The sequence below is a fragment of the Lepisosteus platostomus genome, chromosome 7 (genome assembly GCF_059453375.1).
Source record: "Lepisosteus platostomus isolate fLepPlt1 chromosome 7, fLepPlt1.hap1, whole genome shotgun sequence".
NCBI lineage: Eukaryota > Metazoa > Chordata > Actinopteri > Semionotiformes > Lepisosteidae > Lepisosteus > Lepisosteus platostomus.
Window position 1 is genome coordinate 15,325,662 of NC_142617.1, and position 20,856 is coordinate 15,346,517.

The window sequence follows — 20,856 nt, forward strand, 5'->3', positions numbered from 1 at the left end:
CAAAATAGACATAACCATGCCTCTGTGAAGGGAACCTTAGGTCCTCATATACACTCTCACTTATATATATTAAATTTTAGACAAAACAGTATTTTACAGTTCAGCAGCTCAAGGAAATTGGTTGAGGTACGTTACCTGACTAAAATCCTGACAAAAAGCTTTGAAAGGTTAAACGGTTACCTTATCTCTAGATACAGCAAATGTCTCATTAGATTTAATTACAATTACTGTAGTTAGAAGAGGGGGATCAAGATGGCTTTCCTCTATTCATTATCTCTGAACATTCTTTCAATTCCATTATGTAGAAGTCGCTATTATCAACCTTCCTTTTTACAGTTTACTGCACTGTAAAATGCTAATGTACAAGCAGGACAAATAAATTGCTTTAACAAGACAAACTACGTTTGTTCTTAATGCAAACTAAACAGAAATACATGATTGCAGGCTCTCTAAATGTATATAATCAATCAGTCGAACAATACCTAGAGCAATCGAGGCTTGTTTTAATATTCTGCCTGGTGCCCTGGGTTCAGTTTCTGGGGTGCTATCTGCGTGGATGTCTCTGGGTGCTCTGGTTTCCTGCCACAGTCCAAAGACATGCTCGTACTGTACAGTAGGTTAACTGACTTCTGTAAAATTGACCCTAATGTGAACATGTGTATGTGTGTCCAGCAATGGACCGGTGTCCTGCCTTTCGCCCAATGGTTCCCAGTTTAGGCTCCTGGCTACCATGGCCCTGAAGTGGATTATTGATAGTCATGGAATGTCACAGACAAGCACAGACTTATCTGTCTAAACTTTCTCTTAACTTGTTCATCTAATACGGTTAACAAATCAAGACTTTCCATTACTAAATTTAATTTTCCACGTGCAGGGAGCTTAAGATTTCTCTATGATGGGGGAACACCCTGAAAGTGAGTTTTAGTCAGGAAATATGATTACTGTAGTTATAATTGGTCTCGTTTTGATTATTTATCTGAAAATATCAGAATATTAAAAGCATATCGTAATCGCCATTACCAAGTCCTTTTGCTATAGGAGTATAACAGTAGACCATAGGTGTTTAAGAAAAGTGATATCTGCTGTGGTATATACTGTAGGACCTCCAAAAAGCTGAGATACTGCCATTTTCCATATAGGATTATGTTAATTAGCAACAATTAATTGACTGTATGTTGGTACGGTTTTAACACCCATAAAACTGATCCAGTTCACTACTAAAGCTGGACAGTTTATTAAAAATAGATAAATGATGTACTACAATGTGGAGGATTGCGTGGGCGTAGTCCCAATAAATCAATTCTCTTGATTTCAGATTTAAAATACAGTTGCCCTTTTAAAGGAACAATCACCAAAGCACTGCATAACAATTTTTTTTGTTCAAAAGGAGTACTGCAGCGTGGAGTAGCTCAAACAATTTTTAAGGCAGATGAATGCTATGGATTAATGTGTTAATATATTAATAATATATAGCATACATATTTATATATACTGTACATAAAAGTTATACTTAGTTGTAAAAAATGTAACAAAGTACAAATTATTTGGCAGTGGTAGTGATTGAAAACTACCCTTACTGGCATAAGGAACTAGCTGTGAACATGTACAGTATTAAACAAATGTAAAAAACTAATTTAGAAATGAATGAGTTTGCCAATTTTTCAAAACTTAACTCCATAAGTACAGATTGTTTCACAGTAAATTACAGAGATAAAACATACAACGAAACTGAAAGAATGATAATGTGAAGCAGAAAACATTCTTCTACATCAATTCCTCCATAATTTACTGTACATTTACAAACACATGAAGCTTTCAGGTAAAAGGCTCAAATGTAGCAATGTACATGAAAACGCTACAGAATGTGAATTGAAAAATGAAGTGAATACATCCAAGACTGCTTTATTTCAAATGACATTAATCATTTACAGAATGCTTGAAGTATTTTATGAATGAAACAGATATGCTGTCTGCTTTCTTAACATAAAGAGCTATAGTACATCTAACTGAATTCTAGACCTTTAAGTCTTGGAAGGTCTTTCATCTGCTGCTACTAATTCCATCAGTGAACCTGAGAAAAAGAACGAAATGACCTCTCTGAAAATAATACATGCAAGAAAAAAGGAAAACATTTGATTTTATAAATGAAAACTGTGTACTGTATCTTACATTTTCTTCGATGTCGATGGTGCATACAAAAAAGCCTTCAGTAACACAAGGTTCCATGAATTAATTACATGTAGGTCAAGGTGACACAAAAGCAAAAAAAAATCAATGTCATTTCAACACAAACAGCAGTTATCTCAGGTGTATCATCTACAGACATTCACGCCCTTTTCAAATATAGTATTTTTTTCTGTTCTTTATAACAGGGTAATTCCTTTACTATTTGGAAACTATAAGATTCTATTTCATCTTTCAATCCTATCCCATTACCTTTCTAAGGACGAGATGTAAAGTGTTTCCATTCAGAAGTTACTTCACCATTTCTACTAAATGTTCACCTTATGAAAGTTCACAACATGAGAGTGTTATACGTTTTCATATTATCTTGAAAAACCATCATTCAGCTCCTTTGTGGTACGTTACTGATAGAAGATGTGTTCAACAATGTCCTACAAAATGACAAGGATGTGAAGCTAAATCTTGGGGCATATGTAGGAGTGTGTGGGTGAATTCCTACAAAATCAGTCCCCCAGACTTTAGCTGCACTTACTTAGAATTTTAACCGTACATACATTTTTTCAATGATATATTCAGTACATTCATAAACCAAATAAACTAAAATTAGTTTCAATGGCTATTCAGAAATGGTTTTCTGATAACATGGTTGTTATATAGTTTTGTTTTCTTCCTGTACATCAACAAAACAGCAACATAGGGGGTTAGGCAGAATCTGCTGCCCAACAGTTACCTGTTATACTGTACATTGTCCTTCACTTATACATATTAAAAGTTTTTCTCATGGAAGCCAGTTTCCTACTGAAAGTAAAATCCAGTTCAAACAAATTGAAATGCAACTGGCAATCAACGTTATCCAATACGGAATTATTTCCTTCCCTAAGTCCAGACAGCAGGCCTATGTGCTATTAGAGCAAAGCCGACCAGGAACTGAGAGCCATATATGAGCAATGTAAGTGCTTCTTCCGCCAAGAGGCCTAATCCTAGTTTCTATGGTAACCATGATGTACTTTTCTCACAGCGGTAATTTCTTCTGAAACAATTTCACTGAATCATTGGAGACAATGACTCCTCCACCTGGAGCGTGCATGTGCGCATGCACAAACACATTTCCTTGCTTTTTCTATCATATTTCAAAGATAAAGCTTTTGCTTTGACTCACTTTGGCTTCACAGCTCTTACTCATGGAAAAAAAAAACACATTAGACGTGTTGTGAGTGATCATTTTTCGTGTGAAGTTGAATTGTAAGTCTGACAACAAAACCAAGTAAAGCGCAACACTGTTAGAATTACAGTGCATCATCTTAACCATAAAAAACAGAGTTTAGCTAGATATTAACAGCTTTTTTTCCATAAGGAACAGATTTCATTCCTTTGTTGATTTAGTCAGGGAATGTAAGGAATGGGTGTATTCCGTTTTATCTCTGCCATCTCACATTAAGAAGAAAATTTAAAAATACAAAATAAGAATGTGAAAAAACCTCATTGTTACAGATTCAGGAATATATCTTAATATAAATGTATATATATAAATGTAAGTTTTAAATATTTTAGCAGCAACATACCTGTTATGAATAGAATTGAAGATGAGGTATTTAGAATAATAAAGCTGATTATTAAATGCAAATTTTACAGAATCACTAAAGACCCAAAGACCTTACCTTACTTTTTGAGATGCCATAGGCATTGAACTATAAGGGTCTGATGTACAGTACAGCAAAGGAAACAAAGAACACAATTTTCCTACAATGTATAGTATCATATTAAATAAGATCATTTTATTTGAAAATATATACAGCAGCTTTGCCCTCTTACACGAGTCCTTGCCTCGCTTTGCTTCTAACTAATTTTGTTGTGGAGTACAAGACTACTAGAGGGTTAACCGTAATTCCTTCTTGAACTTCAGGCCATAATGAAAATTAAAACCTTTAATTAAAAAATTACAATTGAGATGATCTCATAAATGTGGCACACTTTTCCAATGCACAATTAACTTCAAAAATAACTTGAAATGATTCAGAACAATACCTTTGTAATCATTATATTATCAAAATGAGAAGACTTTTGACAAGTATATTTTTACTCTCTAACAAAGAGCCCTCCTTATACCAAAATCCAAAGATACATACAGTAGGTATCCGAGTGAAAAAAGAAGTGTTTCTAGGACATAGTTGAACGCGTCAGTAATCTGAACACTGTCCACTGAGACAGTCAACGTCTTTTTCTAAGACCTCATTCGTATATTGTAGCCTGTTGAGCAGTGAGCGAAATACATGATCACCATCCTTCCCATCCTGCTGTGCAAAGGTCAGGTCTTATCTTTCTAGTGCTTGGTGCTAGATGGATGTAAATATGCTTTTACGTATTTGTGACCACATTATTTATCATTTGATTAACTGCCTTTGGAAACAATAAGGACACCATTTTCGCTAAAGCTGAGATCTACCTCCTGAGAATACAGTGTTTCAAGAGCTCTTGCTTACCTGAGCCAGTAGAGGCTGGAGATTTGCTTCGCCTGGAGGGTCCTGGACTCTTGCCAGCAGTTCTGCTTTGCATCGTGGCAATCTTGTTGTACGAAGTGGACTTCACCACTCTACATTCTAGAAAGTGCAATAAAAATCTTTAAACCACAATTCAATTGCTGGCGTTTGACAAAATAGTAAAGCACTAAAAGCAAAATGACAGTTGCCAAAAATACTTTCAAAAAGGTTACTCCCTTTAAAGCTGCAAATTACATGTTCAGAAGACACAAACGAAAGTATATTTTGGCAAATTGACTGTAGTTCTTTCATTAATTTACTATGGTTTTACCAGAGTTTTGCAGAGATTTTTACATTTGACACTGTAATTGGTACATGATTAAACCATGACACTCTCGAGCCAACATTATTTAGAAAGAGGTTACATGATTCAACAGGGTATTTCATGGTCCAGTGGCTTAAAGCAGGGTCAAAGCATGATGAAAAGATGAATAAAACACAGCAGATCTTTTAAAAACACAGTAAAAGTGTGGAAAATACTAATTTGTTACATTTATCATGGGGAACGTTCTTAAGAAGAGACATCACTTCCAAATTTGCTGTAGAAAAAAATGGCCATATTAGAAAAGAAAGCCTCTCCCAGACTCTGTTTTTTTAAATGTGACTAGAAAGCAAGTGAGCCAGTATTTTACTCAAACCATCATCCTGCTATCTTTCCCAGTCAGCATAACTGAGTCCATCTGTGATGTATGGCAGAAGGACCTACTGAGCTGAAGAAACACTCATATGCAGACAGAAAATGAATCTCAACACATTTTTTGTTAAAGTTTAATTACAGTACCACAAGCACAAGCAAATTTCAAGCAAGAATTTTGATGAGGGAGAACAATCACCTTTAAATAAGAATTTCTGAATAGAGAAAATTTAATTGTGGCATTACATTACTTTGTGTGAACTGAAATTGTTTCACTGGGGAAGGCAAAGTCTCAAAGAAGAAGTAATTTGTAACAAAAATATTCTGTTGAGAATCGGAATGTGTGCATTCATTTAGATTATTTGAAGCCTGTCTAAAAACCCTGTTTCATTGAGAGCACTCTAAAGATCAATCATAGCAAATAACTAAAAGATGAACATTGTGGTAGATGTCACAGAGTGACTAGTTCCTGTTGACTATACTGTACCTTCTATTGTCTTAGAAGCACAAGAGCCAGTCTGCAGTTCACTAGCTGGGAACAGGACATTTTCAGGACATCATTTCAGGATATTTTCAGGATATCAAAAGAAGTCAACAAAAGAAGTTGATACAGTAATTGGAGCTGAAAAGTTGACATCATCCTGATTCCCCTAACCATAGTCTGCCATGCTGATAGGTCATCCAGGAAAATCTCACGTTTCCAATGGATGGCTTGTCTGCAGCAACTACACATGAGTCGTAAAGCCCTGGATGAATAGGGGATCTAAGCAGGTAGTGGCACTAGAGATCCAACATTTGACTGTTATCTCCTGTTTTATTTATGACTCAAGTTTAAGATTCCAGAGTAAAGTTTTATGCTTACAAGACTAAAACAAGGCTTCGATTAATAATTAGTTCCATTTGTAAGAGCAGATTTGGATTAAATGGACAAATGGAACTAATTACTAATTGACAAAAACATAGACGGTCCTTTTCAGTCAGGTGAAAGCTAAGCAGTGCAATGCTTAGCAATGCACAAAAGTCCTGCCCTTACATATAAATATATAATTATAATAAAATATATTTCATGATGAAATGTAAAACAGAAGAAACATTTTAGTCTTTTAAAATTGTTTTTAATTTAATAACCATACAATTCATACAACTTATCATATTAACGGCATTTTAATATTAATTTATAACAGATAAATCTTTTTTTGTAAAATGTATAATTACATCTATCAATTTTCTAACCCTTTTATCCAACACAGAGTCACAGGGAAGGGTCGCAGGGAAGCTAGAGGATACCCTACAGTAGCAAGCAACAGGCTCAAAACAGGATACACCCTCGACAGAACTCCTGTCTAAAGCAGGGCAGAAACACAGACATGCACAAATGTTGGCAGCAACGCTAACCACTGTACAGCAGTGCCACCCTTGCATATAATCATATAATTATAATAAAATGTATTTCATGATGAAATGTAAAACAGATGCAATATTTTGTTCTTTTAAAAGGTGTCTTTACTTTTCTTTATTTTCTTACCAAGGTAAGGAAAAGAGTCTACAACGTCTGTAGCTGCTATGCAACTATCAGAAGGCAAAAAGTAAAAAGCTTGCTCGCAGAGCAATTGCTGGATTCCTCGGAAACTTTAGAAGTGACAGAGAGAATTTTTTACAAATGTTTTTATGTGTTCTTATGACAATGTAAAGAATATCAGCAGAAACAAAGTTGTATAACTTTACAGCCCTAAAAAGAATGTCTGAACAACCCTTGAGAAGTTAAAAAAAAAACTTTAATTTAAAATGTAATCATCAAGTTCATTTACTGAGAAACTACTCAACTAATAAATGATGCTTAATTACTGTACACAGAATCTGTTTTCCAAAAATCAAATCCATGCTTGATGGCTCCGTTATACAGTATTAAGAAAAGTACATTAATTTCTGCAAGGCATGCAATTAATTCAGATTACAGCACATTAATTGCTAATGACACATCAGGAAGCAAATGCCATTAGCAATTAAGAGTTGCATCTTGAAGGTTAAAATTGAGGTTATATAGCAGCTCATCAGAAATGATGAATTCGGAATCAAATATTCCAAATATTCCAAGCAGAAAGCAAAGCAGTCAAGAATTTTAATTGCTTTAAAATGACAGATATCATGATGAACCATTGCCTTTGTTGCACTCTGAAACCAGCAGAAATGTGGTTCTGCATATCTATACTGCCACTGTAAGAGTCTGGAAACTCAATTTCAAGTGCTAAACCAATAAATCAAATACTGAAATATACCACTTCACTAAAATCTGCCATCCACAATACAGAAGAATGATTGCTTCTCTCTACATGTAGAAATACAAGAGGTTAGAAATACAACAGAGAAGCATATTAAAAAAAAAAACTTATGAAGCAATAAACATTAGTCAAGGGGCATCGGCACCCTAGAAAATCCTGACAAAATTCTTGAAAAAAAGTCAAAGGCCTATTTCAGTTTTTATTAGTTTTTTTTTATTAGATTTGAAAATCTGAGATGACATGCCTGCCCCGTTCACCCCAGATCACCTCAGAAGACAGATGTCATTGATTTTTCATATTTCTGTTGTGTCGCTGTACCCAGGTATCAGGGGGTCGAGGGGGATAATCTGACAGAAACAAAATTGCCCCTGAGCCAACAGCAGATTGGCAGATGTACAGGTAAATTTCCCATAGATTTAAAAGACAAAAAAATATATATTTTTCAATAATATTGAAGAACAAAGTCGCCAAAACAGAACATAGCTCTATCTGTTTATCTCACAAAGTCAAAAAGAGAATAGTTAAATAATTCAAAAAGAAAAACTATGGTTTAACCTTTTGAATTAGAGCTAATTCAGCAAGATATACAAACATCTAGGATAACCCTTTGACCTACAGTATATTAGGGAATTGCATTAGGTCAAAGTATTGTTTTGTTAATTGGAGTACAACAAAACTACACATCAAAAGGGGGTTGCCCACCTAAAAAAAAAAAGATTTGAAATTGAGATGTGAAAGGCTGCATCCTGAGCAGTACTTTGATTTCAATAAAAACTTTGACTTCTTTGTTAATCCAAAATTATAAACCCAGTGTTTGGAGGCGGGTTTCTGTTTTCCAGAGGATCATTGCAATTACCCAGTGAAACAACTGCATTCGAATACAGTTGGTACAGTATGTGGTTCAAAGTTTTGATTTAATCCAAACCCTTTATTTTGTTTTAAAATCCATTGTCCATTTTCAAAATGTACAGTAGCTGTTTTACCCCACAGCACAATTATCTGCTTTCAGTAATAGAGTGAAATCAGTCCTGAGTGCAAGAGGAGCTCATAATAAACGGATGAAGGCATAGGTTGTTTTCACATGAACCATCCAGACACAGAGTGGCATTTTAATTAAGCTGTTTTTGCAGAAAAACAGCTTATTATATAATTTTTGGAGATTTTTGTAGAAAATTATTTCTATTAAAAACACAGAGCAGGCAATGTGAATGCAGATATTGTTTAATCCCCTGATCTTTTCATAAACAGCTCCAAGGCAAAAAGGTTTCAACTGTTTTCCAAGAACGGGTGTTAAAACTAAAGCAGTTATAAATGACTTATGAATGCACCCCAGATTTTGTAAGAGATGACAGACTGCTAATTTATGCATTTGTTCCATACAACACAGGAAGAAAAAAGGGATTAAAAAGTAGCAAGGAGGAAGGCAGGAACAACAACAGATGCTAGAGAGGAAAAATGACTTGAAATGTTTCAGTTGGGGAACTGAGCAGACTGTGAATCAACTTGTTGTATACGAGACAATGAATGGAGGCCTCTGTCTTGACATGAAGTCTCAGGTTGGAGGGGTGTTGGGGTGGAGGCACTGAGAAGATAAATGGTGACAAGGAGTATGTCTGATCCTTTCTTCTAGAACAACAAAGTGGGACAGAAGGGGGTGGACAGGAGCTGGGCTCAAAAGGGTGTACCATCTACTTTTGCTAGTATGGACCTTGTGTAGGAAGGCTACAACTTTGAGAGCTCTCCAGAGCCCATTAAAATGTGATTTACTAAAGCAAATGAAGGCCGACAGGTGTGCCCACACTCGCATCACTCAGAGATGGACACTTAGCATTTAATAAAGAGAAAACCATGGGTGGATATGCAATGAGATAAAGAAAAAGAGGAACATAGCATATTGAAAATGCAACACCAGTGGAAGGGTGTCATAATTCATTATACTGTGAGAACAATACATAATAAGTAAAAAAAAAAACATTAGAATATTTAATAATACATAAGGTGGATCACTTGCGACACAAGAGTTCAAGAATTCTCAAATAATATTCTGTCAATGAGTTACTGTATGTTTCTATATGTGTGCTTTTCATAACTAATTTGTTATTCAATGAGTTATCAAACTTTCATTAAAGGGTCTTTGTCACAAAAAGCCACAGTTCCATTACTTAAGTAAACTGTTATGTGGAAGGCCTTACAGTTAGTTGATGCAAAACTAGTGATTCTAGCAACTGAACAGCTGCATAGGCAGGGCACAAGATACAGTATGTGGGTTTCATACAGTCCCTTAAGTTTAAGAGGAGGAACTTGTAGTGAGAGTGGAATGCATATGTCTTTTATTTGGGTTTAGGAGTTCATAAAATACAATATATATGTACATACAAATATTTGTACAACATTTCACTTGAATATTAACAATACAGCCACGGTAATATAACTGCATACAATCTGTCCCATTCTTATTAGAACAAACACCTTAAATTTAGAGCAATTCGGGATATAATTTTCAAATTTTAACTAGATATGGTACAAAAATTGATTAAATACTAATTAAGAAAATTATTCGTTTCTGAATATATTATTTAACAATGCATCTTAATAATTGGTTATGTTTAAAATACAGTGAATTTTATGCTCTTTTCTAGACAGTATAGTCCAACTTACTTGAGGACGATGAAAATAAAATGTTTTAACTGTCTCTACCATTTTTTAAAACATACATTTGCTTTGTTTTTTTTGTCTCTCAGTGCAGCTTTTATGCCTGGTATATTTGTTTTGTTTTACACTGATATGTTGGAGTGTGAAGAGAAATTGTTATCAAGCTATCATTATCAACACTTATCAAGTTTAATACCATTCTGCCAAGAAGCATAAAACAAAGTCAGTAATGGTAGAAAACCCTTAAAATACTAATGGTACAAACCAATCTTCACTAGGAATAACAACACCCACAAATTAACTGTAGTGAAAGGATTATGTAGTGTTTAGTCAAAATTTGAGGGCTGACCTCCTGGCTGAGGACGAGCAGGCTGGGACCCCCATGCAGTGTGAAGAGTGACCAAAGGGCAGCGTCAAAGGTGAAGATGAGGTGGAGGTGGGATGCAAAAAGACGATGCCAGGGAGAGAAGGAGATCACGTACAGTATTTACAGTCTTTAGGAGCGGACATGACGTCAGCAGTGACTGCTAATTAGTAACAGCTGAGTGAGATTGAACTTGGTTGTTGTCATCCCTCCTGCACGTTCGTTATAAACTACATTTATTCAATGCTTAAAATCTTGGAAACAAATGTCAGTCATTTTAGACATGAGAGGAAATATGATCATAAACACGTCATTATTTTTTCAATGTAATAGTGCAGATACAGTAGAAGTAGAGTTACAGTACTTTTTTCTACCAGTATTACTGAATCATACTGTATAAGCATATGCACACTATGAAGACTTATTTTCTGTAGCATCTGGTGGGCATTGTAAGCCACTGAGAAACTTTCTACTGCATTAATAAAGGTTAATGCTACAGCTGTTAGATCTTTTTCAGATAAACATTGTGTTTTTCTTTCAACCTTCCTGCATAGAACTACCCTTTTCTTGTTCCGCAAGCAACCTTTACTTTGCTTGTTCTTGTGCTTCTTAATAACGCACACTGACACAGCTCTATTGATTGAACTACTACATCAGTGGTTAGGTGAAGAGCAAAGTAAAATTTCTTGATATTTATAAAGAGTGTAGCAGTTGAGGACAGTGAGAAAGAAGAAAAAAACACAATGAAAGTAAAACTAATGGCCCGTCCATAAAACTAATGGAGTCCCAACTGCCAAGTCTCAAGTCTCAACTCAATTCACTCAAGTCTGTAATAAAAATATAGACTCCAGTCCAAGTCTCAAGGCGCAAATCAATAACTCTGTTGTAACTTAAGTCTAGGCCTAAAGCATTTGTATGATCAGCATGTGCATCCATGAGATGATGCCATCATGTTTTTACTTGTTGCACCAAGTTCCCTACTGCTCATATCCATGACTCGGATTGGGAATAGTGCAGGCTTGGATTATTGCTGTTGATGCAGTCTCATCCTTACTGGATACTACTTCTGTCTGCTTTGTAATGCCGGGGTTCCTTGGTGGGAGATTATTTTTACTTTGTTCTCTTTCTAAATAATTTAGAATAATATTGCTAATGAAAAAGTGATCGATTGCTCTTGAGCCAAGCTCTCATAAACACCAAAAACATTAGGTTTGCATTCAAAATGGCAGGGTGATGATTGTAAAAGAGGAAGAGTGAGGTTGGTAAAGATCATGTTTTGTTTTTTTAAAACATATGAAAGTGCTTCCGTTTTGTGCGGGTTTTTGAAACAATCATAATAATTGCTTACACTTATATAGCGCTTTTCTGAACACTCCACTCAAAGGGCTTTACAGGTAATGGGGACTCCCCTCCACCACCACCAATGTGCAGCATCCACCATGATAGACGGCAGCCATAGTGTGCCAGAATGCTCACCACACATCAGCTATCAGTGGGGAGGAGACCAGAGTAATGAAACCAATTCATAGATGGGGATTATTAGGAGGGCATGATTGGTAAGGGCCAATGGGAAATTTGGCCAGGACACCTGGTTACACCCCTACTCTTTTCGAGAAACGCCACAGAGAGTCACGACCTCAATTTTACGTCTTATCCGAAGGACGGTGCTTGTTTTACGGTATAGTGTCCCCGTCACTATACTGGGGCATTAGGACCCACATGGATTGCAGGGTGAGTGCCCCACTAACACCTCTTTCAGCAGCAACCTCAGTTTTTCCCAGGAGGTCTCCCATCCAGGTACTGACCAGGCTCACACCTGCTTAGCTTAAGTGGGTTGCCAGTTGTGAGTTGCAGGGTGATCTGGCTGCTGGCTAGAACAGCTATCCAACTTTCCTAACTGAATAAAGTCTGAGCCTCAGAGCAAAGCTAGGACTTAATTTTCAATTTATTTTGGGCAGTGCTCTGCATTAGAAATGACAGTGAAGTGCTTTTTTAGTTTTCTCCTGTGTCCAAAATGCCTGTAACAACAGCCTCAGAATCCCTTCAGCTAGGAACACTACACCGGCAAAGTTGCCTTACCGCTTTCATCCAGGAGGAAGTCATCCTGGTATCGGAACTTCTCTGGACCACAGGCAATAAAAATATCATCTTCTCCAAAGAAATCCTGAAGGCACATCACCTGAAACAAAGACAAAACAGACTAGTTAATGCACAAGTTAGAACAAAATATTCTTAATTACTACAGCCCTCAATTGAATGTCAAGGTGTATTTTAATTACTCTCTGTTTTGTTTTTTAATTATCTTACTGTATAAAATTAGTGCATAATATTACTCAGAACCACTTTAATGTTTTAGTTCTGCATTAGTCATATGTTAGATCAATATCATATGAATCCCTGTTCTCTTCAACATCTGAAAATTTCATCTAATATGAAAATGTCATCTCTTTTATATGTTTCAAAAATGGTACTCTTGTAGGTTTGCCTAAACGCAAGAGCAATTTATCATCTTCTACTAGTCTGACCTCATCAGATCTCGGAAGACTGCTGCTGTTATTAGTCTTGGTGGACCAGTTAATCTTACACTTTCATCTGAACCAGATTTTCCAAACCAAAGCCCCAGAACTGTGACCAGGGACACAATGCTATAGGATGCATAAACCTTCAAGTGAATTGTTAAACCAAGGGCATGCCTACATGGTCATTAGAGTAGGGCTGTTAACCTCAGTGTCCTTGCTACATTCCACACTAGGGTTGGACAATATAAATGCCCTCCTTACTTCAATTTGTGTAACACTTTCTCACCTCTCCACCAGATATGCGGTGGGGTTGTTGTTGCATAAAGAAACACTTTGAGCTTACCAAAGTAAATACCTGGACTTGGAGCCCGTATGCTATCTTTCCCCCTTGTAAGACAGAACCTACAAAGGAGGTGAAAGCTGTGCCGTAGGGGGGAAAATCAGAATGCACAGCATGACTAATTGCTACGGTAGGGGTAGCTTTCCTTGCTATTCATTGGATGTTTTTGATCAATTAATAAAGTAACTAACTACTAGCCTGGCAAGGTGATGACATTGGATGAGGGGAAGTGAAGTGGCTTGGATGCCCTCAAGTGATCTGTGTTGCAGGTTAGGAAAGTACATATTTCCTGCCTGAACAACTGGTTTATTGGGACACCAGGTAATACAAGTTTCAGGTCTGTACTTCGGCAGTTATGCAACTAGGACCTGGATTCCTCAGGCACCACCAGATCTGGAAGAGATTGATAAATTCAGAGTTTCCTAATCTTGCTGCAAACAGAAATCCCTGTATTCTTTCTAGGTGCTTCTCTGCTGTGGACACTACTGGGCTCAAAAGTGTTTTGATAATGCACTGTTCATTTGTTCATAATGCATTTCAGAGTATGGCATTTATAGTCTTTGTCCTATGGCGTTGGTGGATGATGTTGAGATAATCTGACATTACTGACCGTTGGTACAGTAGATATGAAATGAAGGGGGATATAAAATAAAGAACCATAGTTGATTCCTATATACTCCATACAGTATATGCATAAGGATTTTCTTTATGTAGATGTTTCTGTATATTTCCTGAGCAATATATTTGGATGCATAATTTGAATTTGTCCAAACATAAGAAGGTTTGTTTTGCTGTGATGCAGTATGCAGTATTACTCAAAGTAGGGAAAAACTAAGAAAACTCAACTCACTGTAATCACAATCAAAAATGAACCTGGGAAAGCAACTCACAACCTAATTTCAATTCAATGGACTGCTGCATTAGATTATCAAATAATTTCTCCAAGCAAAACTGTCATAAGAGATATTTTACCCCTTTCAGGTTAGCGTCACGATTAACTACTGATTCAGTTTAGAGTTTGTACTGAGAGCTGGACACTAAAGCTGCATCTAAGAACCCAGACAACATACTCTCTTCTCTTTCTTATTCTTCTCTAAATAGGTATGTATGACCACCACTCCACCACACAGGAATGAAAATTCAACTCTATTTCCCTTATTTAAAACAAAAGCACATATAGTTTCCTCACTGCAGGCTTGCAGTGTGAACAATGATGAACTGAAATAGCTTCTGACCAGGTTTTATCAGCTCTGTTTTCTCCCTCTGGTTTCTCAACGTTGTTTTCTTGCCCTCTGACCATGAATCACTCTTCAGCTGTTCAATCCCGGCTGTTTCTGGACGCATGTCCCTGACTTTTGTGTTGCTTGTCTTGTAACCCAGATCTTTTAATTTTTTGTGTTTGCACAACTACGGACATGCAAAGCCTGGAATTCCAGTTTCACATGTATGCCATAGGCAGAGAACCTGCCAATCATGTCAAAAAGCAAAAGCAAGCAGACGTTTATAAAATTGCAGATATCGGTCCATGCCTTGGATATCCATGCTAGTTCAACTCAAATAATTGATTTACAGTTGGTATTGAACTACTGTGAAGGCAATGCTTGACTAACCTATACCTGAGTAATTTTATATAATCTGTGTCTGAGAATTCAACATGCGCTACGTTCATGCATCTGGTCAAGAAATCTGAAAACAGACAGTCTGGCATGAGTGTTTCCCTGGGGGATTTCCTCAAGCTTACAGAACATGGTTAGCCCGGAGCAATACGTCAATGACATCAGCACTCACAGTGTTCAGAACAACCCGGAGGTAAAGAAAGGAAAATGTCCTTCTTGCCTCTAAACACTTACAGTACCCCTTTGGGGTGCTAAGTGGGAAGTGAAAATAACCAACAGGAAGCAAGCTTTGCTCAGGGTACACTGAAGCCAGCAGGAATGTAAGCATCCTTCACAAAATATTAAGCAGGGCAAAATATACCTAGTGAAGCAATGCATTAATTATCACACTTTCCATCCAAAATTTTGTTTTTCTTTTTTCGTTTTGCTCTAGAATGCAAATGTGCCCCATTTTATCCTCAAAAAGCAGATAAATTGCTAATCAATGGAAATAACATGGCATTTGAAGTCAACTTAGATCATTTTGTTTCTTAACATCTGACTTCAGAAAAACAGGCCAAATTACAACTCACTAACAAGATATTTATTATATAAAGGCACTCCGAAGCACGTCATTCACTCTTACATAAACTAAACTAAACTCATACTGTATGCCACCTCACATGGAAAGAAACTTGCATTTCAAGAATGGTCATAAAAATGACACCATACAGAACAAAGGTAGCCAAGATGAGGAGACATGCAATGTACTGCAATTTGCAATATTAGGAAACAAGAAAGGGAAGGTGTTTTTCAGATTGCAATATTTAAGGAATATAGAACACTTCAATACTTTTATTTTTCACTGAATTTTCTCAAGAAATATGTTTTTTTAATGCATGTACATCACTGTCTTGTTAACAAGGCAGCTTGTGAACCTAAATGCAAAGAAAATAACTGTCCACCCAGACTATAAAAGTCTCCTGATCAAGAAAACAGATTTTAGTACTGACAGAGTATTGACAGCTATTCACAAACAACACCTTAGAGACGTACATTTTATTCAGCCACTGAACCCCAAATATGAGGGAATTACTGCACAGCAATCATTCAATTGATCTATAAAATTCTACATGTAAAACTTACAATGCACACATCAAGAACTGCTTTACAAATGAGTATAAAAACGTCACTAATTAAAAGTTAATTTGGACGGAAAAGCAGAAGGAAAAAAAATCTTCAGCTTGTTTGACTTCTCCGGAGAGGGCGCAAGTCACAAAAACCTCCTGCCTCACTCTTGCCAACAAAATTGTAACATACAGTAGGCCAGTGAGTGGAGGGCAGATCTCCCACCACAACTTGAGGACTAGGCTGTGGGCTCCCAACTAAATAAATATGGAACATTAATGACAGGACATGCTAGGCTCCTATTTTATTAAACTCAATGATGGCTCAGTGGCTCATACACAGGCGAGGATTATACAGGATGGATATAAAGTATTTGCACTGAAAGGAAGTAACAGGATTTGTTATTCAAAACCCAATGACATCTGAGGTTTTCCCCCTTTTAATACATGGCTGTGTGATCATTTCTTCAAAGCAACAAATTCAGATTTTCACATGTTGGCTACAGTATTTTATACAAAAGTTATCTGCATCAATGAAATTTTGTTTAACCACCAGCCATAGTTATTATCCCTGTATTTCACATAGTAAGCTAGTTATTAACTGGTCAGGCTTATATAATCATTTCATAGCAGATACTGTATTTGAACTTTGTCTAAACTGAATAATGAGTTAGTAATATAATGCATAGAGCATTCAGTTCCTGAGAGATAATTAGGAAGGGAAAAGAAAACAGAAATGCTTGTAAATCCCATACCAAATTGTTAACAAGTAGAATGAGTAGAATGAGCTAAGTCGGGTTTAAATGCATTTCATTTAAAGCACAAAAGGCACAAAAGCCTTTACCTTATTAATAAACTACATAAAGGCATTATTCTAGAGAGGGAAACTTAGTACAGCCCACAGGTTTGTATCCCAGGCAGTAAGGTCTGATATGGTCATACATCCACCTGGAAAGATGCCTTTTATGTACATCAGTCTCATTTGTATGGAGAAGCATAACCCAGCAGAAATGGGAGATGAGCTGAACCTCTCGCTAAATTCCAGTAGTGAAGTGTTTGTTCTTTTGTGTGAGAGAGATGTCTCCATGGCAACGGTGACCTCAACAAAATGACTGCAATGCCTCGCGCTGAAGCAGGGCTGCGGATTTTCGTTTCTCTCTCTCTTCCTGCCTTTTCCTCCCTCCCATTTCTGCTTTTGATAACGACACTGTTCTGAGGCTCAATGCCTCTGGAGGCACAAGGGAAACGAGCCTGAATTTTTTTTATTTTCTTTTTGAAATTCAAATACAGAAAATTATCATTTTTTTAAATACCATCAGTCACTGAGCCTCGCACAGAATGCAATGTTCCCAACACAAGCTGTCAGAATGTGCTTGGAAAATAAGATGGCAAATATCAAGGGAAAAAAGCAAGCCACTATAGCTCTGCTAAAGTTCCATCATTATAAATATTTCTTTTTGGAAGTAACTAAGTAATTACTTTAGTGGCTTTTGTAAGTGACTTCACTCTAAGTCATTCAGGTGATCCCGAAAACAACAACTTAAATGCTCAAATGTTAACTGAAATTATTAATCAATACTTAATTTCAGAGGCAGAAACTGCAGCGATGCTTTCGTGAATTAGTGATGAAAGGACCCAAGTTTATTGCTCTGTTGTCTGTTTTTCCTTCTTCTATAAAAAATTTGAAATGACCAGAAAGAAAAAATGCTGTCTTTACTGGCAAGACCATTTAAAAATGTCTTTGACTGACACCCAAGGACATGTAATCGACATTGGACAATGAGATATACAATATAACAGGTAAAAAGAAATGTATATATATAATTTACATGATATGTACAGTACAGTGTACACCCAACCTTAATATAACTGATTTAAAATTTCCCTTTTGAACAAATTAAATAACATTCAACATCTCACCACCTGGACACTTTTTAATGCCTACTTTTTTTTCAAAATAAATTCCGGTACTGAATGTTGGCTGTATTTTTTAAATACCCCAGAGCATTCAATGCCTAGTGCAAGAGTTTAAAAACTATAATCAGTTTCTCTCAAACTTTTACTACTAGGGCAACTTAGACAACATCCCCATTTGCAGCAATGCACTGTATATAGCCATGTCAGAAAAAAATGTTAAGAAAAAACACTGATATATCTATTTTCCTAAATATAATTTCTGTCCTAAAACACAGCGACGCAATCACAAACTGTTTATGTTTTGTGAGAATCCTAACCCTAACCCTAGCTAAGGGGTTGGCTTAGGTTAAGGTTAGGTTTCAGACTTTCATCAAACAGTTTCTAGATGTTTTTTGCTCTATTTGAGTGGAAAATACACTTCATTGAATCAAAATATTAGTCTATAATGTACCAGGAAGGGTAAAATTCTATATCTAGACAAGTATTCTGGTACTGGAATTTTAGTGTTGAATGGAGTTCTCAATGAGTAGGGTTTAAGGCTTAACTGGGGTAAGACTTAGAAAAACCTAATAAAGTTTGGCTCTAGTTCTTAATATCCCGGTGTATTCAATAACTAATGCTAGAGTTTGCAAAGTATAATCAGTGTCTTTCAACATTTTGCTTTTAGGGCAATTTACACAACATTCCCTTTTGGGCCAATGCAGATGCACATAGCCATCTATGTCAGAACAAAATGTTCAGGAAACACTGATACTGTATATATTTGTTTTCCTAAACATTATTTTGGTCCTAAAACACAGCCATTCCATCAAAATATGTCTATGTCCTGTGGGAATTCTAACCCTAGCTAAGGGTTTGGTGTAAGTTAGGGTTAAGGTTCAGACTTTCTTCAAAGATTTTCCTCAAGCTTCCAATCATTTGAGTGGAAAATATACCTCACTGAATGAAAATAATTGCCTCACATGACTAAGCAACCTCACCAAAACAAAGAGAATGTATCAAGAAGGGAAAAATTTTATTTTTAGACAAGTATTCTGGTACTGGAAATTTTGTGTTGAATGGAGTTCTCAATGAATTAAACACTGAACCTAGGGTTAGGGTTAGGATTTCCACAAAACATATACAGTATTTGATGTAACATACATATACATCTATATACAGTACATTGCATAGGTCCAAAAAGAAAAGTTGTGTTAATTGCCCTAAAAGCAAAAGTTTGAAAGACACATTATACTTTGCAAACTCTAGCATTAGTTACTGAATGCACCTGGGTATTAAGAACTAGAGCCAAGATTTATGAGGTGTTTCTGATTTTTACCCCAGTTAAGGCCTTATCCGTACTCATTCTGAATGTGTATGGTTTCAGGTTTAACTGGGGGAAGCGTCAGAAATTCCTACAGTGTATGTGAATGAGCCTCAGATTAATATGTATTACAAAAGCACAAAACTAATCTGTGGCCCAATGCCCATATTCAAAGTGTGACACTTTTGCTGCAATATATAGCATTCATGATACACTCGTTTTTGTTTGAATGTTTGCAAAACAATTACAGTAAGACTCAAATGCTTGACAGAAAAAATGAGGACACCCTTTATATTTGTAAAAGCTCATTGAGAACCTTTTTCTGTTTAACTAAATAGCCCCCTAAAGGAGATATATAATATAACACTGATAAATGATACTTACTGTACTACCTATCTCTTATTAAATCTTTTACTATCCCTACTATCACTTGAGGTTTTCCAGTTCTGTGAACTTATGCTTAGGCTTATATAACTGTCTTTCCCGCTCATAATTATTTTAGCAGTTTGTCACAACACAAGAAAATATAAAGTATATTTATTACACACTTAGAATTCAGAATTACATTTCTAAACAACAAAATTAAAATTCAGAAAGTCTAAAATTACATGAAGCTCTTCTAAATCCAAGTGAGCAATCTGAAGTGACAGTCAACAAACTGAAAGTCAACAACAGTAAAACCATGTCGCACAGCCAAGAGCTATTATGGTTCTTCATTAAATATAGCTTAGTTATAAGATTAGTTTGTCCAGGAAAAAGTTATTATTAAAGCATAACCAAGCACATTCTTGTGTTCTGTAGAAGAGCTACAGTATTCCTTCAAATTCGGTTGTCAATATAGGTTAATTTAACATTACACTCTACATAGTGTAATCGGGTTTCTCATTATATTAAAATGATAGTTAATATAATTATATTTCATTGATTAACATTTGTATATATTTTGTGGATACCTCCCCAAAAATTCAAATTAAATTTGAGATTAGCAATTGCTTTTCATTTTTTTTCCCCAATTCTTTTTTGTTGCAAATTAGATAAGCAACGTGAAATTTGGACGAGAACTGTTCTTTCTCGTCTAGATGTGCACTGTAAGAGCCATCTGCCATCTGTCATGTGACAGGCCCCACAATGCAGAGTTAACACTGATGAGATGCTCACTGAGTGCACAAAACTCACTGGTCCTCAGATAAGCACTGAGGTTGGTGTTGCACAGAATGCCTAGGACAGCCCAGTCACCTCAAGCCAGATCTGGTAACATTAGCCTATTCATGAAACACTGCCAGAGGAACCCCACAAGTCAGGTATTCACTGACAACGTCTAGATTATAGAGCTCATCCTGTACTCTCAATGGGCACCTTTAATGTTTAAAACCCACTAAACCCACTAAAGAGCCATGTTTTTAAA

At 36.1% G+C, this 20,856-nt stretch overlaps 1 protein-coding gene across 3 annotated transcripts in view; it reads right to left on the minus strand.

The window, feature by feature from the left end:
- The window catches only part of dclk1a (doublecortin-like kinase 1a), a 102,879-nt gene that overhangs the window by 38,369 nt on the left and 43,654 nt on the right, over positions 1-20,856 (minus strand). For all 3 annotated transcript variants that reach the window (XM_088639457.1, XM_088639455.1, XM_088639458.1), the window contains exons 4-5: positions 12,730-12,829; positions 4,665-4,781 (exon numbers count right to left, since the gene is read on the minus strand). In XM_088639457.1, the coding sequence (XP_088495583.1) occupies positions 4,665-4,781; positions 12,730-12,829 (217 nt within the window). The remainder of the gene's footprint in view (positions 1-4,664; positions 4,782-12,729; positions 12,830-20,856) is intronic.